Here is a 26,575-nt window from a genome sequence, read left to right as displayed (position 1 = left end):
ATCATTACTGTAAAATAACTTTTTCCCTAAGAAAACAGTCCTACAAGTGTTGAGTATACTCATGGCTTATAAAAGCCAAAGAATTTTAAAATAACTAAAAACAGAGGATTTTATTTAACAAATTCTCATGCACTGAAAGCAACCTAATGGCAAAATATCAGTCTTACTGAAGCCCACTATGAGACCATCCTCAGGGTTCCTATAATGGACCAGATATAGATGAAACTCTCATGAACTTCTTTTCAGTACTCCAGGAAAATTTAGCATCCTTGAGTGGACTGTTACAATAAAGACCAAATCAGGTTATGGAAAAGTTCGTTTGTTAACCATACCTCACTGATTTGTTCTTGTTCAGTCACTCAGTTGTGTCTGACTCTTTACCACCCCATGGACTACAGCAAGCCAGGCCTCACTGTCCTTTACTGTCTCCCAGAGTTTGCTCAAATTCAGGTCCATTGAGTCATGATGCCATCCAACCATCTCATACTCTGCCTTCCCCTTTTCCTCCTACCCTCAATCCTTCCAAGCATCAGGGTCTTTTCCAATGAGTCAGTTCTTCCCATCAGGTGGCCGAAGTATTGAAGCTTCAGCGTGAATCCTTCCAATGAATATTCAGGACCAATTTCCTATAGGATTGACTGGTTTGATCTCCTTGCAATTCAAGGGACTCTCAAGAGTCTTCTCTAGCACCATATCTCACTGATAGATGATTGCAAAGAAATGCATACCTTTATGTCCAGGAAATTTCCAAGTATTCCGAAATACTGAGATGAAAATCAGTTGGGAAAACTGTGTTTCAAATATTCTCTTCAATTTACTCCTGTGGCAATTTAGTCAAACAACCCTGCTTGGAAGTAATCTTCTTGCAGAACCGAGGTGGGGGAAAACCTGCCAAACCGTATAATTCATCGAATAGGTTTTGGCTCCCACTCCACCAATCCATCTTAAATAGTGGCTAGTGCCCTGCATCTAGCAATACATGTGATAAAGCAATATAGCACAAAGAGAGAGAGAGAGAGAAAGGCCCCACAACTTGGCATCCCCGTGGCCATTAATCTTTGAGAAAATCAAATGGATCCAACTTTTGCCAGAGTTTAATAGCAAAACTGTCTCATTTTACACAAATGAGTCTGCTAGCGAATGGAAAGAGAGCGCGAGGAGGTGGGGCTGCTGACTGGACTGTTTTCAAAGTGGCTCCAGTTTTTAGGGGAGGGGCCAAGGATGCACCGCAGGGCAGGAGAGACGAAGTAGTTAAAAATTATTACTGGCGAGGGGCTGGAACCTCGGGGACGTGGGTATATAAGACGGCGCCTCCAGCGCAGAGCTGCTGCTGCGTCTGTAGGAGCCACGACCTGGGCATACCGGCTCAGCCTCTCGCTGGCCAGAGGCCGAGGAGAGGAGCCAGGGGCACGGTGCGGGCCACACCGGGGCTCCTTCTTCTTCTCTGGGACAGACACGGGACCGCTTCACTTCAGGTGCCTCTCTGGAGACGCGCACCCGCAGGGTCGTGCGCTCCAACCCGGCACACTCGCGCGCGGCATCAGCGCGCCCGGCGCCAGGTCCGGCCCGAGGCGATGCTCTCAGGGGGCCGGGCAGCCGGGCTCGGACAGCGGGAGTAGGGCCTCCAACGGGGAGGCAGGGGGATTGAGGGGTTAGAGCCCGGGCCTCCAGGCGGGCAGAGACCACCTTCGCTCCACGCCACACCTGCCGCCCCGTCGCGATGAGCCGCGTGGTATCGCTGCTGCTGGGCGCCGCGCTGCTCTGCGGCCACGGAGCCTTCTGCCGCCGGGTGGTCAGCGGTGAGTCCGGGGCAGCCCGCCCGGTTCTCAAGCCGGGAGAGGGGATCGCGGGGCGCGCGGGCGAGGGCAGGCGTGTCCAGGGGTGGAGGCTCTCCCAGGGGTTGGAGACCCGTGCGGGATAGGTAGGGGGCCGGAGGAGGCAGGAGGAAATTGATTGCATGCTGCTTTCTCCCCATCCCTCCCTAAACACCCAGAAAAGTTTACATTCTTTTGAAAGTGCCTGGTTTAGTGGCTACGAAGAGAGCTCTGCTTCATCCTGGGCAGTACAGCGTTTTCTAGGACTTATTTCGACTTTCTTTGTAAGAGAGTTGGCCGCAGGGCTGGTACCTGTAGAAAGGGTGGGGTACCGCGGAGGCAGACGGAGCCCAGTGACAGAAGAGCCGCTGCAGAAATGCCACCCTCTGTTGGCCTGGCTCGACTCCAGTCCCCGCCCGCCCGCACGGGTTTCATGCAGATGATTTCTGAGACCAGATCTGTTCGCTGTGGGTGGCTCACGACCCCGGGGTGCTCAGCCTTTGTTCTCAGGAGGGCTGACAAAGACCAGGCCACTGGTCGTCGTGGGAGGAGATCTTTCCTTTACATACCGTGTTGCAAGTTGGGGACTTCTCAGAACACGAAATCGGCTCGAGTTGGGTTGAGTTGTGCATGATCATCAATGCAGGTCTATGCACACAGTAGATGCCCAATTAGGTCGGTTCGAGTCTATGCCCAGGAAAGGGATCAGAATTGGCAAGCTTCCCGGCCTTTGCTTTGCCTTTTTTTTTTTTTTTTTTCCTTCGACGACTTTTACTGTCCTGTTGTTGAGCAATTCATACCACATTCACTCTCCCTTACTTTTGGGGAAGGTTTCTGAAAAAAAAAAAAAAAAAAAAGCCAAGATTCTCGAAAGCCTAGGATGAATGAATGGGGCCTTACAGGAAAATTGAGCATAGCTACACTTATTGAAGTTTCTTGTGATGCTAATTATAGCGTTGCAATAGACATTCGTTGAAGATATGTGGGTTGGGTTTTAAGTGTGTAATTTTTTTTTTAAATGTAGAAAGCACAGATTCCTTTTCACATTCTGTGCATCTGTATAACAGGTGTCACTAGAGGTAGATGACAGATGACAGCGACTTAATCAGTAGTGAAGTCAGACCTTTAGAAATTGGCCTATTAAGCTTAATTGTTACTGATATTCCCCTCAGCAATGTGATGTTCTACATCTTCTGAATACAATCCTTCAATGTCTGGGTATCAATCACTCTCCACTAACTTTTTGGCCCTCTGGAGATATTGGAATTAAATACATTGTGTGAAAGGTCACTTGGAAATACATATTGCTTACATTTTTTTCCCAGGCTGTTATTATTTAAATATAAAATGAAAACATTGCAGAATCAAATAAGGTTACACAAGCCCTAGCTTTGGATTCTTCCTGCCGATGTTAGCTTCAAAGAAAAGTCCAGCATACAAACTCATCTGAATGTGTAAATTAAGCATCTGACTGCCTTTGTCTCTGTCAGAATTATTCGTGCAAATGAATGAACAGTAGAGATCAGGCTCTGAGCTTAAGGTGTTTCTTAAACACATGGAAAAACTTCACTGATTTAAATAGTCTCCATTAGGTATATTCTTGTTTCATCTCTTAAAATTTGCAAAGGGAGAAGAAGAATACATAAAGCAGACCTTGAGAAAAACCATTGATGAAAAGTTTATGTTGTGTTCTATTATTGCATAAATACTTACAAACCTTTTGCTGTGTTCTTCTAGAAAGTATTTATAGACATCTTGTAGGTGACATCTGGAAAATTTCTAATTAAGTGAACGTGATTTATTCAATTTAACATAAATGATGATGTTTACTTGATAGTAAAATAATTACCAAGTTATGTTCTTCTTATGAATAATTTGTCTTTGCCATACAAACTCACATTGAAATCTAACTATTATAAATTGATTTGTAATTTTATCCTCTGAAGACTAATTTTTAAAAATGTATATATCAGCCATGATGGCATGAAAACAGAGCAGTCTAAAGCCTGATATTTCAGAAATATTAGGTCTAATGTCTCCCTGGATGCTGTTAAGCTTTGAAAGGTGTGTCAACTTTTTCATGCCACTAGGGACCATTTACCAAAATTCTACTTAACTGTCTGTCAACTGAAACAAGCTTTTTAGGGCCATTATTAGGAACATACTTACGATATATGGAATGCATTTTTTAGTTATTGAAGATCATTATAACCATTATAATTTCCATATAATGTATCATTTATCCTAGGGAAAAAAGATAAGAACTCATAACTTTATACAATAAAATACTTTCCAATACTGTTACATACACCACCTTTTTAAAAGTTGAGAGCATTATTTATAAATGAAGTGAAAGCATTTCAGGAGAATAAGCTTATGAAACATTATCTTAACCTGCCTCATAAGATTTCCTAGCATCTAGCAGTAATAGATGGAGAAGGCAATGGCAACCCACTCCAGTACTCTTGCCTGGAAAATCCCCTGAATGGAGGAGCCTGGTGGGCTGCAGTCCATGGGGTCACTAAGAGTCGGGCACAACTGAGCAACTTCATTTTCACTTTTCACTTTCATGCATTGGAGAAGGAAATGGCAACCCACTCCAGTACTCTTGCCTGGAGAATCCCAGGGACAGAGGAACCTAGTGGGCTGCTGTCTATGGGGTCGCACAGAGTCGGACACGACTGAAGTGACTTAGCAGCAGCAGCAGCAGCAGCAGTAATAGAAAAGTATGTTTATAAATTCCTGGCTATGCTTATTTTGATGCATGAATATGCAATAAAAATATATAACCGTGAAGACAGTGATCACAGAATATCTAGTGAATTTTTGATTCTAATTTGGGAATTGCTTTAAGATCTTAGACCAGTACTGATTTGTTGCTCTACACAGATGTGTAGCAATGGGCCCAACCTTTTTTGGTACCAAAGACTGATTTCGTGGAAGACAGTTTTTCCATGGAACGAGGGGTAGGAGGTGGTTTGGGGATGATTCAAGCCCGTTAACATTTATTGTGCACTTTATTTCTATTATCATTACATCAGCTGTACCTCAGACCCTCAGGCTGGTTGGGGATCTCTCGTGTAGAGGATATCTCTGGGGGGGTGCAGTCATTTAAATTTGTGAAGTGACTGGTGGATAATGACATCTTCTTTAGGACAAAGGTAAGACGATTTTACTTTGGGGGTATATGCATACATATGAAAAAGAATTCAAAATTCAGGTCTCTAAGATGGGAGAATATATCTGAAGAGCACGTGGATATTCTTAAGCATTTAGTGTTCTGAAGTAATGTGTGTGTGTGTTTACTTTCTCTTTTTAAGTGTACCCAGCAGTGATCCATCAATCTATTTATACTGCAAAGTGCATTAGGTGTGTTTCAGGGTACCTCCATATTTCTGCAGAACACTTTAATATGTATTCACTTGAAATTATTGAAATTGGCAAACATTTTATTTAGAAGACTGAATGATTTAGAGACTTCCATTTTGATCATCCAAATGCCACAGAATATTACAAAATCATAGGTGGTGACCAGTAGCCCATAGATTAATAGCAAGGGACACACAAGTTTTTTTTTTTTTAATTGAAAAAAACTGCTGAGCGTATTCCAGCTTGTGGTACTATTCCATGACGTCATCAAAAGCATAAAGTGATGATAGTGCAGTTTTCAAAGATGCAATTACTTTAAGTATCTCTTGGGCAAGAGAGGAATGAATTAATCTTATTAGCAGTCACTTAATAAACTACACATTCATCATAGTCATTAATCCTTACCTGCCATTTTTCATTATTTTATGGTTTTATTTTCATAATTCTTTTACCGGAAGATGATAATATCTGTTACATTAACATTAAAAAGGGACAGTATTATATAAAGATGTCCAAAGTGGAAATTCAGCTGATGGTCTCATTAGCAATGCTGATCTTCTCCAACTCTCTGTCTTCCGTGTTAGATGCTTGGCACACAGGTAAATGATAGACACAACCATCAGGCGAGATTGTTTCTTTCATGTTTTAATATATCACTGATGATAGAACATAGCCTGGCAATTTGACTAAAGTTATACTCCTTTTTGTTGGGGATATGTTCAGGTTGGACCTTGTCTATTTTGTTTGGAAAATAGAAGGTCTAGACTTAAAAATCATTGAGGAGATATGGGGTCTGAAAATCTGAGATGGATGTTGCAGTAGGAAACCTATGTCTAAATGTTAACCAAAAGAAATTCTGCATTCTGCTTAGAGGGAAACTCTCCATGTACAACCCTAAGCGTGTGTTAGCCATCCAGTAATCAATCATGAGCCAATGCTAAACATGATAGCATAGGTTATACTAATTATGTATATATGAATCAGTCCCTTTATTCATGAATTTTTTTACCTAAGAAAAATATACCTGAGACCTCCATGGAGGCAGCCTAGAAGTTTGGGGACATGTGTGAACTGTGGAGCCAGACTGCCTGGTTCCAAACCCTTAACCATTTATGAGCTGTGTGAATTTGGCTAATGATTTAATTTTTCTGTGTCTCCCTTGCTTCATTGTTAAGATGGGATGAGAGCATCCACACCATAGGGTTGCTGTGGGGTTGTTGTTGATGTTGTTCAGTTGCTAAGCAGTGTCCAACTCTTTGTGACCCCATGGACTGCAGCACGCCAGGTTCCTCTGTCCTCCACTAACTCCCTCCCGGAGTTTGCTCAAATTCATGTCCATTGAATTGGTGATGCTGTATAACCATCTCATCTTCTGCCATCCCCTTCTCCTTTTGCCTTCAATCTTTCCCAGCATCCAGTTGAGGGGTTAGAGGGGTTCAAACACAATAGTGCAGGTCGTGTCATGGACACAGGCTCACCAAGAAAAGGTGAGAGGTCACTCAGGCATTCAGGCCCCACAGCTACCGCTGAGGCCACCTACAGGAGACCAGCCTGTATCACCTCTTTCCTAATTTACCCAAGGGCATGGAGAAGACGCTTGAGAGTCCCTTGGACTGCAAGGAGATCAAACCACTCCATCCTAAAGGAAATCAGTCCTGAATCTTCATTGGAAGGACTGATGCTGAAGCTGAAACTCCAATACTGTGGCCACCTGATGTGAAGAACTGACTTGCTGGAGAAGACCCTGAGGTTGGGAAAGATTGAAGACAGGAGGAGAAGGGGACAACAGAAGATGAGATGGTTGGATGGCATTACCGACTCTATGGACATGAGTTTGAGCAAGATCCAGGAGATAGTGAAGGACAGGGAGGCCTGGCATGCTGCAATCCATGGAGAAACAAAGAGTTGGACAAGACTTAGCGACTGAAAAACAAAGGATTGTGCTAGCTGTGAGGGTTTGCACACTTAGCTATTGATAAATCTCAGGCTATTATCATTATTTCTTTAAATCGCTGAGCTACTCTTACTTTTTAGGTAAGAAAACTGAGGCTAGGAAAGTTTTAAATAATGTCCCTAATATTTCCACAGTTCAAGTAAAGCTCTTATTGATTGAAGTCAGCTTTTAGTGATTCAATGTTTGAATTCTTCACTCACATGATTACTTGGTTTACATTTATTATGTAGATCTTATTATAAATACTAGGTTAATGAAATAAATTTCATCCTCTTCTCAGAAGACTTGTGGTGTTTCCCAGGTGGAGAGTTAGGATTTGCTGATACCACCATTATTCAAACAATGGCCAAGACTATAGTTTTCACTGTTTGTCAGTATAGGAAGATGGATTCCAGCATGATCTTAATAGTGCACTATGCAGTTAATTACATTACAACATCTGTTGCAAAAGTAAAGTTTATTATAGCAATACATTTTTATGATGAAAAAGTCTTAAAAAGTTGGTGTGATATTGAACAGTAAAAGCAGAACGAATAACTGATAGCTTTCCTTTTTAGTTTCAAAGTTTGGGCATTATGATCGGAAGTCATTTCACATTGTATGTTATCGTTTCAGCATATTTATCCCTTTGATTTTGAGTAGAGTAAAAAAGAACCAGGAAAAGCAAATTGGTTTATGGTATTCTAGTGAAATGTCCAAAGTCCAGTTAGTCTGATTTGGGGAAGATTTATCATGTAGGTCCTCTTTTGTACAACTTGTTTTTTTCTTTGCAACTAAAGGTAGATCATAATTGAACAACTGGAATTCACAGTATGTCTTCCATGTTTTTACTGAAAAACATGATAAAATTCCATACTTATTTAATGTTGCTAATATGTGATTATAGTGTGAGGTGTAAGAAAAAATGTTATTACTTTCATAACTGAGGACTCAACTTTCAGAAATTTTATAAATATAAATGAAACCCAACCAAATCATAGGCTTCTCAGGTAGATCTCATGGTAAAGAACCCACCAGCCAATGCAGAAGATGTAAGAGACATGGCTTTCCATCCCTGGGTGGTAAAGATCCCCCAGAGGAGAGCATGGCAAGCCACTCCAGTATTCTTGTCCCTGGAGAATCCCATGGTCAGAGGAACCTGGCAGGCTACAGTCCATAGGGTCACACAGTCGGACACAGCTGAAGTGACTTAACATGCACACCCGCAAACCAAATCATAGATCCTTTCTATTCAGGAAGAAAAATTCTTGCCATGACTTTATGAATTGGTCCCACTTTTACACTGTTACTAAAAACATTTAAAATTCTGCCAATATTTAGATCTACAGGAATTTTTATGACTAAGAAAAAAGAGAATTATCTATTTGTGGAAATAGTAGAATTTTAGCTGTGATAATGATAGGAATGATTATTTTAGCAGGCAATACTAAAAATTATTGCTGAATTAAAGTGCATATGTATCTGTGTAGTTGTTTGAGTGTGTGTGTGTGCATGCATGCATGTATGAATGTATGTATTAAAACCAGGAGTTGTTGACTCCTAGGTAAAAAGTCTTTCTCTTTTGTAAATAAGCCAACAATAAAGGGAGATTTCCCACCACAGATGTTAGGTAAGTTTTAGTAAATTGTCATCAAGCTAGCCTTAGTGTAATAAAAACTGCTAGGTGGGTATCTGATTATTTTACAGGTGGTAGAATGGTCGGTGGAAGATTAAATGTAGTAAACGGAGTTAGATGTAGTAGATGGAAGACTAGCTTCCCGTTGTTCAAAAAAGTCAATGGAGGATTTATTCTGAATATCTAAAAACAAGAGAAAAGGAAATTTTCCATGTGATCTCACAGAATGAGAAGGGATGTAGTCGTAATGGCTCCCTAAGATTAGCCTTCAGAGAAGTGGGAAAGTTGCTTCCAGAAGGCCCATATTAATGGAACTTTTCTGGGAATTAGGGCAACATTTGTTTCCCAGCTGTTGAAAGTTCCCCTGCTCCTGCAGCCAAGTGTGTCGGCTGAAGCGGTGAGTGGTTCAGTAGCTGCTGCTTCTGGTGATTGTGCTGCAACTTGGACCAAATTTGCTGACTAAGGTGGAAGTCGATAATAAAATAGAATTGAATGTGAAGAAATTCAGTGTCAGCTTTAACTGATTTTCTATATAAATACCATAAAAATGTGCAGTATAGCTAATAATTTCCTCAAAACTGCCTTGCTGAAGCTGAACTGCTAGTAACTTCAGTTTTAAAATGTGTGGACACAGCTGATATTCCATTAGTACACTTTGCAGTTAACATATGTCTGTAATTGGTAATCGGCCATTGTCCTTGTCCTCTACGAGTCCCCCTGATATGCAGCCACCACAGCCCACACCCCATCTTCCAGGATCCTAGACCATTCCTTCATCCACTGCCAAAGAAATGGTACCTGGCGCAGAGAGTGCAAAGGCTGGCTATAGTCCAGGGCTCCTCGTATTAGTTCCTAACTATTTAAAATATAATCCCTGTCTCTAGATTTTTCCTTTATTATTATTATTTCTGTTTATCTACAGGTTGACATTTCTAATACCTAGTAGTGGTATTAGGAATTTCCACAAGACACTGAAAGCTCTCTTATGCATTTAATTAGAAGTGCTATTTTAATTTTATAAATACAATTTCATCATTTTTCTTGTGTCCTCATCATAAATAACAAATCTCTGCATTTATTTTTCAGTATGTCAAAGATAATGAGCAGAGACTTTTAGCTTATAAAGTGAACTAGGCATATCCTCTGAACTACTGTTGCTGGCTTTGTTACATAAATAATTTTTAACTCATTAAAATTTCTGGCTAATCTGTTTTTATTTTTTTAATTTGGTTTCTTTCTGTTATCTTGCCAAACAATCTCATTGGACAAGTTAATATTTCAAAAGCTGGGATCACATTGAAGTCTGAGGTTCTTGGGTGGAAAATTGAACACATTGAAAGCTCAAGGGAATGCAGCTCAGATATATTTTGAGATTTAGAAGTATGTAAAAGATGTAGAAATGAAAATAGAGATAGAGATTGCTTTAAAAATACAAGCCTAAAAATCACTAGGCTTAATGGCATTACTAAAGTATTGCCAGGGACAACCATTTTGAACATTGACATCATCACAAACCCTAATAATAAATTAGAAATTAAAAAAAATTTGTATTAGGATCAACCATTGGGACTTCTATGTCATCTCCCCCAGATTATTTATTTCAGGCTCATTTGTCCTTTTGGTGTCTCTTTAATTCCAGTTTCCTGTAGTCATTCATATTAACATGTTAGTTTTCATTAATAGTTGGGGCAGTCTCTTAATTTGTTCTTATTATTCAGTGCATTAGTCCTGAGTCCAGATCAGTTAATGAGACAAAGAGGACACCTGGCTTGCTGTCTTGCTTGCATTGCTGGAACTTCTGTGTTGTTCGTTGGCTGTTCTCAGCTTGTATCAAGATACTGAATGCCTATCACTCAAACACTGGTGTGAGGTTAATGGCCTTCCACTGATTTCTTCCCTCCTGCCTCTGTCATCAGAGGTCATTAATTGCTGATTCTGGAGGAGAATGGATGTGATACCAACACTGGCTCAGTGTGATGTACTGTAATTAAGAGTATAAAGCTTGAATGCTTTATTTTAAATATTAAAACACTGGCTAGAAACTGTTATAACAGCCCTCTAATACTGACAGATTTCCTTGATCAGCTACAAAATTAAATACACAGTGAATAAAGCCTTCAATCCCAAGAAGAATAAGAATTGTAAGCAGTAAAGCTATGTCTTGATCTCTTGGTATAAAGTAACTCACCTTAATTTTACATAAAATACTAGCTTATTTTCCAAGGGCAAAGCTCAGGCTGAAACGAGAGACTGAAAGGGAGGTGGAGACTGTGGACAGCAGGCTGGGGATAAGGAATAATGACAGAGATAGAGCCATGGCAGTTTTTAAAGTTGGCAGCAAAGATTTGAGGTGAATCATGGAAGCTAATGAAAAACAAAACAGAGCAGCATGACCTTTGTGGAGACCGTGTCTATAACCTTGGCATACTTACTTGGTGATAAAAGAGGCAGGTGCAAACAATAGAACAATAGGAATTCCGTTGCTAAATCCTGGACACTATTCCTGTTATTTATATGGCTTTTTTATGATGCAGTGTGATCATTCATATTTGTAGTTCTGTCACGAAGTAATTAGGAGTATTCATTCTGAACTGTATGTAGAGGTATGTGAAATTCAATTTTGAGAGGCCTTTTAAGTCAAACTTTTGTTTGCCTATGTATTTAAGTCTTCACAGATGTTGTTAGTGATGTCGTAGCAGTGAAGCTTGATAAAAGGTGATATTTCATTAAGAACTCTTGAGAATTATCTTAAACTTCATTTGTGGTTCAATCTAATATCGTGACATAAATTTGTATTCTCTCTCTATATAGTGACTTTTAAAATCATTCATAGATATCAGCATAGATGGTTGAACTGAGTGTTGTAACTTATAAAAACCTTTAAAATACAAGTGAAAATTTGCATTTTAAATTTCTGTTCCAAATTCTGAATATCCTAGAGTACTCTAAAAGGTTTACCTGTCACTTCTAATACCACACTATATTAATAAATTGTTTATTATTACCCTTACCTTTATACTGACTTCTATTAACTTTGAATTTTAATATGTTTGCTCTCAAATATATACAAGAAAAACAAATATTTACAGTTTATATTTGCCACTTTATTTAAATTTAAATTATTTGAATGTATTCACTTCATGATGCCTTATGTAAAGATTGCTTTTTTACATTACTTTTTATTAATTCCTTTGTGAATTGTGATTCTTATTTCATAATTTTGACCTTTTAGCTTCCTTTACTGTGTATACTTGACATTTCTTTATCTACTTTCACTTGCTTTAGCTATCAGTTTGCAAAAGGTAAGCCAGAAGAATTATGATTTACAAAAATTTCCTTGGTGTACTGATTCCCTGGTGGCTCAGATGGTAAAGAATCTGCCTGCAAGGTGGGAGATCTGGGTTCAATCCCTGCATCAGGAATATCCCTTGGTTCAGAAGGGAAAGGCAACCAACTGCAGTATTCTTGCCCGGAGAATTCCGCGGACAGAGGAGTCTGGTGCATTGCAGTCCATGGGGTTGCAAAGATTTGGACACGACTGACCCACTTATACTTTCTTCTCCCCTGTTTTGAAAAGTTTGGGTTACTAGTTTGTTAGGGTATCAATTAGCATTTGTAGATTGAAGTAGGAATCTAGAATATTTTCTAGATTTTATGCAGTGGTTCAGTGGGAGAAGCGTTCTTGGTAGATTCTTTCTGATTTGATTGGTTCTTTCATTTTAACGTGTAGTAAGTACCACTATGAAGATAGTTCAGATAATCAGTACATGGACATCTTTTCTTTTTTTCAGGCCAAAAAGTATGTTTTGCTGATTTCAAGCATCTCTGCTACAAGATGGCCTACTTTCATGAGCTGTCCAGCCGCGTGAGCTTTCAGGAGGCACGGCTGGCTTGCGAGAGTGAAGGGGGCGCCCTTCTGAGCCTGGAGAATGAAGCAGAACAGAAGTTAATAGAAAGCATGTTGCAGAACCTGACAAAGCCAGGAATAGGAATTTCCGATAGTGATTTCTGGATAGGGCTTTGGAGAAATGGCCAGGGGCAAACATCCGGTGCCTGCCCAGATCTCTACCAGTGGTCAGATGGAAGCAGTTCCCAGTACCGGTGAGTGGGGATCCTGAGGAGGCAGAGGTCTCTGGGGGGACTCAGAGGGCAAAGAATGGGGGGAGATGTCCATTACCTGTAGAGGATGTCAGAGTAGAACAGGCGAAGTCACTGAGAAGTGTCCCTGGTACTCTGTCCTTGCAGAAACTGGTACACTGATGAACCTTCCTGTGGAAGTGAGAAGTGTGTTGTGATGTATCATCAGCCAACGGCCAACCCTGGCCTTGGGGGCCCCTACCTTTACCAGTGGAATGACGACAGGTGCAACATGAAGCACAATTACATCTGCAAGTATGAACCAGGTAGGAAGCATTGTAAGTCAGTAGTAGCAGATTGTATATGTGTATTGGCTTACATTTTTCATCTTTAGCCTATGCTACCTGGGCTCTTTTTGTTTTTGTGCAGTGAAACACAAAATTACTTTGCAGTTCGATGACAGAGTATTGAAACAGCCTAAGCTATAAAGCAAACAACTGCCCAATGAGTTAAATAGAAGGGAGTATCTAGAAATATCCAGAGAGGTATCTTTAAAAGACAGTAATTATTTCTAATATTAAGGCCAAATTGTGTTTTTGTAAACAGGTTTTATGAAGAATAAATATCTATTCACAAACATTTAAGCATTTAGTATAGTGCATGTGAAATAAGTATGTCACCAAAGCACCTAGGAGTTTACACATGTGATTAGTAGTTTTTTAGAACATTTTCTGGTATATTTAAGGGAACCAAGCACCATTCCTCTGGGATATTAGCTTATCATATAATGGCATGATATTTAGCTTGTACTCCTCAGTGAAAATCCGAATGTCAGAGAACCCTGGTGCAGAAAAGTAGGGGCAGGTGGTATGTTCTTGCTGTGGCCCTCAGTCTATGGAATATGGCTCCTCAGTTTCCTTCTGTTTGAAGTCTCCAGCTTTCTTACCCTATGCAGCACATGGAGAGATTGCTCTGACCTGAGCTATGGTAGTATGGTTTCCTACTGAAATGGTAAACTTGAATTATTTTGAACAGGACAGCTGAACTGAATTGAAATTTGACCAAAAAAGAGACTGATCAGAACTATGTAAACTCATCTTTTTAATGATCTGAAAAAGTCAACTTAGACACTTAGGCTTTGAGGTCTTTTTGCTGTTTTTCTCCTCTCAGTGTTTGGAAGTTTCATTTGAACTCTCCCAAGGGCTGTCTACTTGACCTCGAAGCATATGTTCATGGTAGGCAATTATAATCAAGTGCTGCTATTTCCATTATTCTCTTGAAATTATACTTCTTTACTCATAAGACTGTAAAGCACAAGGGATTAGTTGGATTAGATTTACCTTTCTCTTATATTTATTCTGCGCTTGAGTATATTAGCCTTCTCTCTTTATCCCTGGTGAGTTTATTCTTTAAACCTCTTGGTGGTTAAATCCATCATTACCCTCTTAGAAGCCTTTGCAAAATGAAATCTGTTTTGCACTTAGGTTCTTTGTCTAAATTTTTTTCCTTAGAAAAATATAAAGTTGAAATTCTCTGACATTTTAACTTTGTGACACTAAGTGCTTGAAACTGTTAAATGAAACAAATTATATTATGGTATATTCTTAATACAATATTATCTTCTTTCTTTGAACTTTTAGCTGACCCTTGTATACTATTTTATCTTGCATCACACTTACCACCTTATTCAGGACACTATTACCTCTGAATCCTGTTTTGTATCAGGTAGTCTAAGTTTATACTACTTATGGAACAGCATTTTAGACAAGGAATTATTTTTTCCTTTATCTTCTATATTCTACCTAAATCTTCAAATATGTATAGCTTTTGAGCAAGATTATTTTATGTACTTATTGTTTTTGAAGCACTTGAACACTTCCATGGTTGGTCTTATTAATGTACTTAGAATTTCTGTACTTTATTTTCATTTTATTTACCTTATATGTAACTGATGGAGAGGGCTTTCCCAGTGGCTCAGTGGTAAAGAAGGATATGGCAACCCCCTCCAGGCAAGTATTCTTGCCTGGAGAATCCTATAGACAGAGGAGCCTGGTGGGCTACAGTCCATGGGGTCACTAAAGAGTTGGACATGACTGACTAACACACACATACACATATGTAACTGATTTTCTTTCCTTGAGCTTAAGTGTCTTATTTATGAAGGATGTTGGCTTGACTAAATTCCTTGCTTGTATAGTCAGTGCTATTTTGGTGGTGAGTAGGTAGCTTCCAAAATCACTGCAGATGGTGACTTCAGCCATGAAATTAAAAGATGCTTACTCCTTGGAAGGAAAGTTATGACCAATCTAGATAGCATATTGAAAAACAGAGACATTACTTTGCCCACAAAGGTCCGTCTAGTCAAGGCTATGGTTTTTCCTGTGGTCATGTATGGATGTGAGAGTTGGACTATGAAGAAAGCTGAGCGCCAAAGAATTGATGCTTTTGAACTGTGGTGTTGGAGAAGACTCTTGAGAGTCCCTTGGACTGCAAGGAGATCCAACCAGTCCATTCTGAAGGAGATCAGCCCTGGGATTTCTTTGGAGGGAATGATGCTGAAGCTGAAACTCCAATACTTTGGCCACCTCATGCGAAAAGTTGACTCATTGGAAAAGACTCTGATGCTGGGAGGGATTGGGGGCAGGAGGAGAAGGGGACGACAGAGGACGAGATGGGTGGATGGCATCACTGACTCAATGGATGTGAGTCTAAGTGAACTCCAGGAGTTGGTGATGGACAGGGAGGCCTGGCATGCTGCGATTCATGGGGTCGCAAAGAGTCGGACACGACTGAGCGACTGAACTGAACTGAACTGAGTTAGCTTTCATGCATTGGAGAAGGAAATGGCAACCCACTCCAGTGTTCTTGCCTGGAGGATCCCAGGGACGGGGTAGCCTGGTGGGCTGCCGTCTATGGGGTCACACAGAGTCAGACAGGACTGAAGTGACTTAGCAGCAACAGCAGCAGTTAGCTTTTTAGTGGTGTGGGGATTGGAGGAGCAAGCAGTAAAACTAATTTACAAATTGTAACAATATTTTGAACTTTATTCTCCAACTATACCAGAAGTACTATGTGACTTGAACTTGGTCTCCTCTTTCTGCTCCTGCATATTATCTAATAGCATGACTTGTTGTTTGGTTGCTAAGTCATGTCCGACTCTTTGTGACCCCATGGACTGCAATATGCCAGGCTTCCTTGTCCTTCACTATCTCTTACAGTTTGCTCAAACTCATGTCCATTGAGTTGAAGATGCCGTCCAACCATCACATCATCTGTCGCCCCTTTCTCCTTTTGCTTACAATCTTTTCTAGCAACAGGGTCTTTTCCAGTGAGTCAGCTCTTCGTATCAGTTGATTGAAGTATTGGAGCTTCATCTTCAGCATCAGTCCTTCCAATGAATATTCAGGACTGATTTTCTCTAGGATTAACTGATTTGATCCACTTACAGTCCAAGGAACTCTCAAGAGTCTTCTCCAGCACCACAAGAGCATGACTACTGATATACAAAAGTGGTTAAAAAAAAATTAGCCTAGTTATACAGAAACTGAAAAATTCACTTCTAAATTTTTTCACTTTCTTCTCCAACATTTTTTGTTATTGTCCTGTGAGTTGCATATTTATTCTTTGGGTCTATCACTGTTATCCAGAAACATTATTAAGGGGATGCTTCTGAATCCAATTTTTCAGTTCAGTTCCGTGGCTCAATTGTGTCCCACTCTTTGCAACCCTGTGGACTACAGCACGCCAGGTTGCCCTGTCTTGCTCAAACTCATGTCCATTGAGTTGGTGAGGTCATCCAACCATCTCATCCTCTGTCATCCCCTTCTCCTCCTGCCTTCAATCTTTCCTAGCATCAGGGTCTTTTCCAATGAGTCAATTCTTCGGATCCAGGGGCCAAAGAATTGGAGTTTCAGCTTCAACATCAGTCCTTCCAATGAATATTCAGGACTGATTTCCTTTAGAATTGACAGGTTTGATCTCCTTGCAGTCCAAGGGACTCTCAAGAGTCTTCTCCAACACTGCAGTTCAAAAGCATCAATTCTTCGGTGCTCAGCTTTCTTTATAGTCCAACTCTCACATTCATACATGACTACTGGAAAAATCATAGCTTTGACTAGATGGACCTTTGTTGGCAAAGTAATGTCTTTGCTTTTTAATATGCTGTCTAGGTTGGTCATAGCTTTTCTTCCAAGGAGCAAGCATCTTTTAATTTTGTGGCCGCGGTCACCATCTGCTGTGATTTTGGAGACCCCCAAAATAAAGTCTGTCACTGTTTCCACTGTTTCCCCATCTATTTGCCATGAAGTGATGGTACTGGATACCATGATCTTAGTTTTCTGAATAGTGAATCCAATTTTTATGTTTATTAAAATTACATTAAGCACTGTTATTCTTAGACAATAAAAACGGCATGTATTAGATTGTATTTCTAAAATTTTCTCAATCAGCAATTACATTAAAACTTTTGAACGATTTAAAAAATAACCAGTTCTATATTGATAAATTGTATAATATCTGTATTATTTGCTCAGCAAATACCAGTTGAGCACCAGAAGCAAGGAGTACCTAAATTCTGTAGAAGAATGAGTGTAGGGTAGGACTGAAGACTAGAGGAGGCAAAGTGTCAGGGTAAGATATGTTTAAAAGATAATAAATATTATTATAGGATGGTGTACGATTAAATTTCTAATGAATAGAGACCATGTAGCCAAATTAGAATAGTAAACATTACATTGAAGTGATTTAATATTCTGAAATTAATGTAAGATGCTGCCTGTGTTTTTTCTTTTTCATTAACTGAGAAAAATAAGCAGAGTTATATTTTTGGAACAAATGAAAACAAATGTACAAGTTATTTCTTAGTAATTCTATTTAATTTCTCTATTAATTCAGCCACTGCTTGTGCTTAGTCGCTCAGTCATGTCTGCTTGTTTGCAACCCCAGGGACTGTAGCCTGCCAGGCTCCTCTGTTCATGGGGATTCTCCAGGCAAGAATACTGGAGTGGGTTCCCATCCCCTCCTCCAGCTTAATCCAGGGACTGAACTCAGTTCTCCGGTATTGCAGGTGGATTCTTAACAATAGTGCCCTAGAGAAAGAAATTAGACAAGAGAGTAGTACCAGATAGTTATTAAAAAAAAAAAAAACCAACAACAGCATTTTTCAGGTGTGTGGCAATTGAAAAAGTCTTGCCTCAGAAAAAGCAGGGAGAGAAACAATGTGCAAGCCTTAATTTATGATAATTTTTTAAAGATGCAGATATTGTTGAGAAGGAAATCTAAGGATGGCATTGTTTGTAGGGGACAGAAATGTGCTTTAGAACATTTTTATTTGAATCATCAATTCCGGATACTGTCCATATGCAGTTATCTGCTGTTTTTTGTTGTGAGGAGAAATCTAAATTATACACCATCGTAGTATAAAGACTTCACTGGTGGCTCAGTGGTAAAGAATCTGCCTGGAGCCCCAGGGTCGGGAAGATCCCCTGGAGAAGGAAATGGCAACCGACTCCAGTATTCTTGCTGGGGAAATCCCACAGACAGAGGAGCCTAGCAGGCTTATAGTCCATCCATAAGGTTGCAAAAGAGTCAGACATGACTTAACGAGTGAACAACAGTAGTGTAGAAATCATCTTTGTTGGTCTTTATTCACAGCTAGTGCCTCACTTTCTTATGCTTTCTGATTCTTGCCTATCTTTGCCTACTTTTGTACCTCCTTGGTCATTATTACCTGTAATAGGTTATCATCAGCACAGATGCTCTGGATTGTTAAATGCAGTCTGGGGTTACAGGAATTCACCCAGTGGATCCAAGTTGCAAAGAGTTAACCAGGCAGATCTTTTATTCAGAGACAATTAAATGCTGCCTTTATTGTTAAATCATTTCATATAAATTTAAATTCAAAATAGAATTAGCTGGAAGTTGTTCAGAAATCAATGTTTATTTTGTTTTGTAATAAGCTTTTATTTTCATCTACATTTGCATTTGTCTTATTTATCATTATACATGATAACTGTACTTATTATTTACAGAGATTAATCCAACAGCTCCTGTAGAAAAGACGTATTTTACCAACCAACCTGGAGACACTCATCAAAATGTAGTTGTTACTGAGGCAGGTAATTAGTTCACATGTCTTTAACTCACTTATAAGGAGAAGAAAAGGTACTTAATTTTTTCTTTTTTTTTTTGATTGGAGGATAATTTTGACAATGTTGTGTTGGTTTCTGCTGTACAACAATGTGAATCCACTATGAGTATGTATATATATTCCCTCCCTCTTGAGCCCCCTCTTGCGAGCATCGCAGAGCACTGAGCTGAGCTCCCCATGCTACACAACACTTTCTCACTAGCTATGTATTTTACACATGGTAGTGGGTATATGTCAGCGCTACTCTCTCAGTTCACTTTTGCTTCATGTTGGCCCCAATTTTCTTGTTGCTTAGTGAAAAAGTGCACTAAATATAGGCGTATGGAGATTTATTTTAGAATTGCATTGGAACAAATGATGCTAAGCTAGTTTTTGTGGGTGCTTCTTTTTTGGCCGCACTGTGCGGATCGTGAGATCTTAGTTCCCCAACCAGGGATCGAACCCATGCCCCCTTCAGTGGAAGCACAGAGTCCTAACCATTGGACCTCCAGGGAAGTCTCCTAAGCCAGTTTTTGAATAGAAATTTTGTTTTCTGTATCTAGTACTAAACTAAGTATCCCATGTTAAAATGTGGATTCATAAGGATCTTCCCCAATTTGTAGGTGTTATGATGTAAATTGGCACGTTCAGTAGCCTATAAACAGTAGGGAACTGGTAAATGTTTAGGGATTGACTAGAGTAAGCTGGGATTTAAAAAGTCCAATTTGTAGGCTTTGAGTTTTCTGTGGTATGGAAAACTGCCACCCTGGCCAATTTCAAGTTACCAAGTGACATGGCTAAAGAGCAGATTGGGTAGTAGACACATACAATGAGCTTTCAACTCAGTGCCTATGGCACACCAGTGTCTGCAAAAGACACAAAACACAATCCCAATGCAAACCTCTTTTTAGTAAAAAAAAACTGCTCTTAGTATCAGTTAGGGCCTGTTTTAGCATGGTGCTGCTGGTAAAGAATCCACCTGTCAGTGCAGGAGACACAGGAGACGTGGGTTCGATCCCTGGGTTGGGAAGATTGCTGGCAGAGGAAATGGCAACCCACTCCAGTATTCTTGCCTGGAAAATTCCATGGAGAGAGGAGCCTGGTGGACTAAAGTTCATGGGGTTGCAAAGAGTCAGACATGACTGAGTGACGGAGCACACACGCATTTAGACTAAGATAATGGCTTTCAATTTGCTATCTCAATACATAGCTTTCTAATTTGCTTTTCTTGTATGGATGTGATATTAAACCTTAGTGCTTTTCACTTTCAGTCGTCTGATTTTAAAACCATTCAGACCATGTAAATCTAATCAAACAGATCAGTAAATAATTATATTAGGAATATTTTCCCTCTTATGACATTGAGAAATTGTTTAATAAAGTCATTGCAAGCTATATGGGGGTTCTGTGTGGCAGTTTTTTATTTTTCCAAGAATACCTAACATTATCTACTGTGATGAAACAGGATTAAAAAATGATTCATCTTAGAATTTAATTAAGATCAAATATTTATGCCTCTGGAGTCTTATGTCTCTAGGTTATGACTCTATCATCAGTTAATATTTACGTATTTTGGCTTAATCCCAGAGAGTTATGCATGTCATCATGGCACTGAGCTTATTAGGATAATTACATATCTAATAAATCAACAATTACTTTAATCATGATTATTCTTTAATAATCAGTGCTTGTTTTCAAAGTAATAACTGAGAAGGATTAATGGAGTGAGATAGCTAAGATTATTAATATGTTATGAAAGCCAGTCCCTATCTGAATTGCAAATTTAATAATAGTTTGGAAATATGGTCATTTAACCGGAGCATGGCAACCATGCAGCATGATTTTGTTTTTAACTTTTAACCAAACATAAATATATTACTTCATTAGATTATTCAGTATTTTGGGAAGACCTTACTTGGTATCTGCTTATTGATAATAATTCTATTTTGCCTTAATTTTTTAGAAAGCTTTTATAGAACCATAATGTCAGAATCCTGCCTCAACTATCTGTTTACATTAAGACTGTTTTACTTTTGTAGGAATAATTCCCAATCTAATCTATGTTGTTATACCAACAATTCCTTTGCTCTTACTGATCCTGGTTGCTTTTGGAACCTGCTGTTTCCAGATGCTACATAAAAGGTAAATAATTCATACATGGAGAGACAACTTGAAAAACTTTAAACATGTTTTCATAACTCTGTAAAAAATTATGTTTTTAAGTTGCCTTAAGAAAAGTGTGATTCTAATTCTTTCAGTACAAATACAGTATATATAATCTAATAACATATACCTTGATTATAGGATTATGAATTATCTCATTTCATCCTCACAGACCATATGAAGTAGGTATCCTTCTGTTTTCTCTTTTTCAGTTGGGAATATGGTTGCTTAAATGGGTCATACAATTTGCCTTGGGTCTCATGGCTAATATGTGTGATGGATCTGAAATGTGAATGTTTTTAATTCCACAACATATGCGACTATACTGTACTGTCTCTTTATATTAAGTACAGGCAGTAATGCTAAACCTTTTAATCTTGACCTCAAGTTGTATGCCAGACTTGATTTTTGTGCGTGAACTTTGTAGTACCTTTTGCAAAAACAGCCTTCTGTTTTATTTCCAAAGGATATTTTAAGTATAGGAACAATGGTAAAATGAGTCACTTTTTAGTAGGCATCTTGAAATAAAGTGATATATCTTAACATCCAGACTCTTGAGAGTATTCTTTTATATCTGTTTACTCATACCCTTGAATTACAGGTGAAATTTTTTCATAGGTGTCAGTTTGACAGTTAAACTAAAACATTAATGTGTGAAATATAAGTATATATCAAAGAAAAGAAGATGTGGATTTAAATTAGTGCATGCTTGTTAGAATAAACTAGACATTTTTGTCAGTGTTTTAAATAAAAAATGATAGAATGTTTCCAACAGGGAAGGACATGCAGATAAGTAATTTTTTCTTTTATCTTCATTTTCTTTTTCATGAACCCTAAAGAATTTACTGAGTTAAAAAGCTCCAGAAAAAAAAAATTAAATAGATATAAACTCTAAATGCTACAAAAGAATTTTTTTAAAAAAATCCAAGCTGTGATATATTGACTGTTTAAAGAAGCCATTTTTGAATAATGATAAATAAAGCCTGGTAAATTAATACTATATTTTGTGTACTCAGTTTATATATATATATATACATATACACACACACACATATATATGTTTTCAATATTTTATACAGAATAAAGACAATAGTAAATATCTGATTTTACCCTTAATTCTAAGACTATAGATGAAAAGATAATTTATCAGTATGAAAAACAATGAAGCAGAGGGAGGATTTGATATAAATCCCCCCCATAACCCAGCCAAACTGTAATGAAGGGCTGTAAATAGCTAATTGCTATGAACAAAGAGTTGAGAAAAATTATATAGATCTTCTCATTTCTAAAAGTAAAATTACCAAAGTATCAGTAACTGAGTTTTCTCTGAAGTTTGCTTTCCTTCTTCCAAAATAGTATATTATTGTGGAGACTCTGCTCATTCTCAAGTCTTCCAGGTTTTTATACTTTGAAGACCTTGGAATTTTCACATGTTGGAAATTCTCAAGGGTGAGGAAATATTTCTCAAATTTCAAACATATTTCTCAGAGTAAGAAAATATACTCACTCAAACATAAGCCATCTCCAGACACCAGAATTAGCTATTAGTGCTTAATTCATCCTCTCTTAGATCCTCCCATTTTCCTTTCTTCCAGGAAAGCAAGGAAAAACTTCATCAAAGACTCCAATCCATTGTCATCTGAGTGCATTGCAGAAAGTTTAAGTTCCGGTTGGGTACACATGATGGCTTCTGTGATTCCATGTCATGTTCAAAATAAGAAGTCTTGTTTCCTTAACCCATGATAACTCTTAAATCAAATAAATACTAATGCTACCCCAAAGCCACATTAATAACTTAACCACCCTTTTGTTTCAACCATTTAGGAGAATTTCATGTTTTTCATCAACTTTGCTTGGCTTATTTTCCATTCATGTAGGATAACTTCCTGGGTAGAGATGTGTTGATCTTACTTATTTGGATGCACATTTCGAAAATGTATCATTTAGATACAATCATGTATTAGCAATAAATTTACAGTTAAATTGAAGTCAATTAAGTAATAGTATGAAATTCTGTGGCTCAGGCTTATTTAGAAAGACTATTTCTTTCTTTGAAGGGATTCAGCAACACAGTGTCTTGTAGACAGAGATTGAATGGGATGGGGTAGGAGGAATGCCTGGAGCGTGGGGTGGAGGCAGATGCTATTGAAGGAAGCATCTGTAGGAGCAAGGAAGTACAGAAGAAAATGAACAGGAACCACCAGGGGTTAGTGATCTAGGCAAGGGCTCATTCCCAGGAAACTGGATCAAAAAAGAGACTCAATCTTGATAAGTATCTTGAAGAGGCTGACTCAGGAAGGGAGAAACTCAGGAACAGTCACTTTTGCAGGAGTCTTAGAAGTGGCCATCTTATGGAAAAACTTAGAAGACATCCCCTGGAGAAGGGAATGGCTACCCACTCCAGTATTCTTGCCTGGAGAACTCCATGGACAAAGGAACCTGGTGGGCTGCATTCCATGGGGTTGCCAAGAGTCGGACAGGATTGAATGACTAACACTTTCACTTTTCACTTTAGAAGACATCACAGCTTGAGGGACAGGGTGGAGTGTGGTCAGCCTGAGAGCTAGAGGAACTCTCTCAGGCCTGAATCTGCCTTGAACTGCCTTTGTTTCAGAAACTATAGCAAAATTAAGCTTTGGGGAATTAAATGACTTAACTATAGGACAGAAAAACATGATGGGTGGAGGGGATAGGACAGTTTTTACATGTAGGACAAAAGCACTATTTTGATGATTTGACATTAAAGTACATCATATGTTAATGGCAGATTATTCAAAAAGCAAAATTATAAAAATAACTGATCAAAGAAAATGAAGATTTATTGGTGATTACAATGAACATTTTGAAACTGGGTTAAACATATTTGTGTATATGTCTGAATTCTAAAATATGAAGGGTCAGAGAAAGATTTTTTTTTTATTATCTTATATGAACTGCTTACCCTCTTCACCTACTGGAATAATCCAGAATTTTTTGTAGGAATGAAAAAAATCTGCTGATGAGAGAAGAAAAATACTTTTATAATAAGTCTGACAAAGCTCCATTTGGACCAAGACATGCCTAGTTTGATGAGAAGTCTCAGACATTGAATTTACTTCTTCTTCTGTTTTTCAGTAAAGGAAGAACAAAAACTAGCCCAAACCAATCCACACTGTGGATTTCAAAAAGCACCAGGAAAGAAAGTGGCATGGAAGTATAATAATCCACTGACTTGGCTCCAGAAAAGAAAATAGAGTTTTATAATTCTGGAACTGTATAAGGAATGGCATCAGAACATTAGCTTGGAATGGCTTGAAATCTCAAAGGATGTGCAAGATGAACTGTAAGCTCCCCCTTGAGGCAAATACTAAAATAATTTTTATATGTTCATTATTTCATTTATAAAATAATGCTGTGCTAATAATGGAGTGAGACATGCTTATTTTGCTAAAGGATGCACCCAAACTTCAAGTCGATGAGATGGATAAAATGCAGATAAAATTGCTGTGAACACATCAGAACAATGTGTGCATTGGAAGCAGTTATCTTTGTCTCTTTCACCTTTCATAAGTTGTAATCTAGTTAATGTAATGTAAATTGCATCGAAATTTACAGTGTGCAAAATATTTTTCCTTTACATGAGTGTTTGATAGAATGGACTGTTCTAGTATTTATTTTTATGATGTCTCATTTTTCAATACATGCTGTTTTGATTAAAGAAATGTATCGCTGTTGTCAACTGAATTCACACACACATAAATCTATTACCGTAGAAAAAGTTTCATTTTCTAGAAATGGCTCATCTTCTTTTAGTTTCTCTGCTTTGGGTCAGAGGAAGTTTAGGAAATGTCTTCAGAAATAAGAAGTTATTTCATTAACCGTGGTATCTACTCAAATATTTTACTTAGAGGCAAGAATTGTCTAATTTCAATTGTGCAAGACATGTGCCTTACAATTATTTTGAATTTAAAGTTCAACAGATTTTGTAATAACTTTGTTAAATAGCTGTATAAACAATAATATACTCAATCTAGAACAAAAAAGGTGGCATACACAATCAAGATAATGTCTTCACATGTTGCCTGTATAACCACAAGTAGCTCTCTGAGGGTTCTGAAATCAGTCCCTCTCTTGCCAGCAAAGCAAAGATGGTTCTGGTGTTGACCTTGGAGGCAAACTCCTGCAGAGTTTGATTAAGGTCTTTCCTGGCTCTGTTTAGTCTCTATCAGCATATAAGAGGGTTTAAGAGTTGGGACTAGTTGAGCGGTCACCATGAATGTGCAGTTAAGCACAGCACGTTGACATTTCCGTGAGGAAAGAAACTGAAATAGTGTAAAAACGCGTTTGTAGGCATCAGTGATCATGGGTTCCCTGTCCAGGGTTTGGCTGGGAGAATAAATTGGGGTGGCTCTGTATTCTCTTCTAGTTTCTTCAATGCTTGTGGCTCCTTCCTCTCAAGAGAGAGATGTAACTATCTGGTCTTCAAACGTCTCTGTGCTCCTTTTAACCAAATAAAAAGTTCTTGTTTCTGAAGAATGATCATTGGTGCTGTCTAAATCTCTTACATGAACGAAGTACAGATGTGTTTGCAATAATGCATGGAAACAAATGACTGTTTAAGTGTGGTAAGAATGGAAGTTACAGTTGCCGGGTGTTCTAAACCTCATCTTTTCAATTAGATAATGGAAGTGCTTTCATTGTGGGAATTCACAATTCCAGTTGTTTGGTAAAATTAAGAGACAAAATAGAAATTAGTGGGCAGTGGTCTGTTTTCAGCTGCTTAGAGACTGAGGAAATGGGCAGCTGCCTTCTAAGCTTACAGCTGCCCACATTTAACACTCCTCTTTCCTTTCTTGGAGACCCATCTTTCTGGGCAGCATAGGAGACCAGCTGCTGAGACCCACCTCTTTCCTCCAGGCTCCCACCATACATTATTTCCTCAGTCCGGACTGGATGGAGGGAGACTGGGCTTTCCCCAACGTCTGTGCCACCCACAGCTACAACAGCTGCAGCGGGGGGAGAGGAAAAGTAATGGGGAAGGGACTTGGTTTTGCTTTTTATCTTGTTCCAGACCTGGATTACTCTTCTGGTATCAATTACTAAACCCATAAGTTCCTAGGGATGGGATAAGGAACTTCTCTCTTAATAGAAGATGGTAAAGAGTGACTGTCCTAAGGGTTTCTAAAGCTGACCTTTGAAAAATAAAAAGGAGTCTGTGATATATCTGTTGTAATTTTCAGAACATGCTTCTAATAAATGTTTTGAAATGCAGATGAAACATTTGTGGAACAATATTTGGGGAATCAAATCAAATAACACACTCTACCCTTGATGCTCCATCCTTCCTAATCACTTCATCCTTTCTATTAGGAACAGGTCATTGGAAAGGTCTTAGAAAGAACAGTGTGTTCAAGGACTCCCAATTTTTGTTCTAGTAATAAATTCCATGAATTTGTAGTCCTCAATCATCTGGCCAC

At 38.7% G+C, this 26,575-nt stretch overlaps 1 protein-coding gene across 1 annotated transcript; it reads left to right on the top strand.

Moving 5' to 3' along the window:
- Nucleotides 1–1,242: 1,242 nt before the first annotated feature.
- CHODL (chondrolectin) lies at nt 1,243–25,637 on the top strand. The gene is made up of 6 exons (XM_019961409.2): nt 1,243–1,799; nt 12,544–12,853; nt 12,998–13,155; nt 18,859–18,945; nt 20,996–21,098; nt 24,234–25,637. Exons 1-6 carry the CDS (start codon nt 1,721–1,723, stop codon nt 24,316–24,318), a joined length of 822 nt encoding a protein of 273 aa, XP_019816968.1. The 5' UTR covers nt 1,243–1,720; the 3' UTR covers nt 24,319–25,637.
- The last annotated feature ends 938 nt before the right edge of the window (nt 25,638–26,575 follow it).

Source organism: Bos indicus, chromosome 1 (assembly GCF_029378745.1).
Source record: "Bos indicus isolate NIAB-ARS_2022 breed Sahiwal x Tharparkar chromosome 1, NIAB-ARS_B.indTharparkar_mat_pri_1.0, whole genome shotgun sequence".
NCBI classification, from domain to species: Eukaryota; Metazoa; Chordata; class Mammalia; order Artiodactyla; family Bovidae; genus Bos; species Bos indicus.
Note: the sequence above shows the minus strand (reverse complement) of the source record. Positions and strands in the feature narration are given on the sequence as shown.

Bases quoted from the DNA above. Each gene is read 5' to 3' on its own strand.
- CHODL (XM_019961409.2), top strand. From the start codon at position 1,721: ATGAGCCGCGTGGTATCGCTGCTGCTGGGCGCCGCGCTGCTCTGCGGC. The intron at 13,156-18,858 runs GTAGGAAGCATT...TATTATTTACAG, and splicing joins CATCTGCAAGTATGAACCAG to AGATTAATCCAACAGCTCCT. The intron at 18,946-20,995 runs GTAATTAGTTCA...TTACTTTTGTAG, and splicing joins TGTAGTTGTTACTGAGGCAG to GAATAATTCCCAATCTAATC.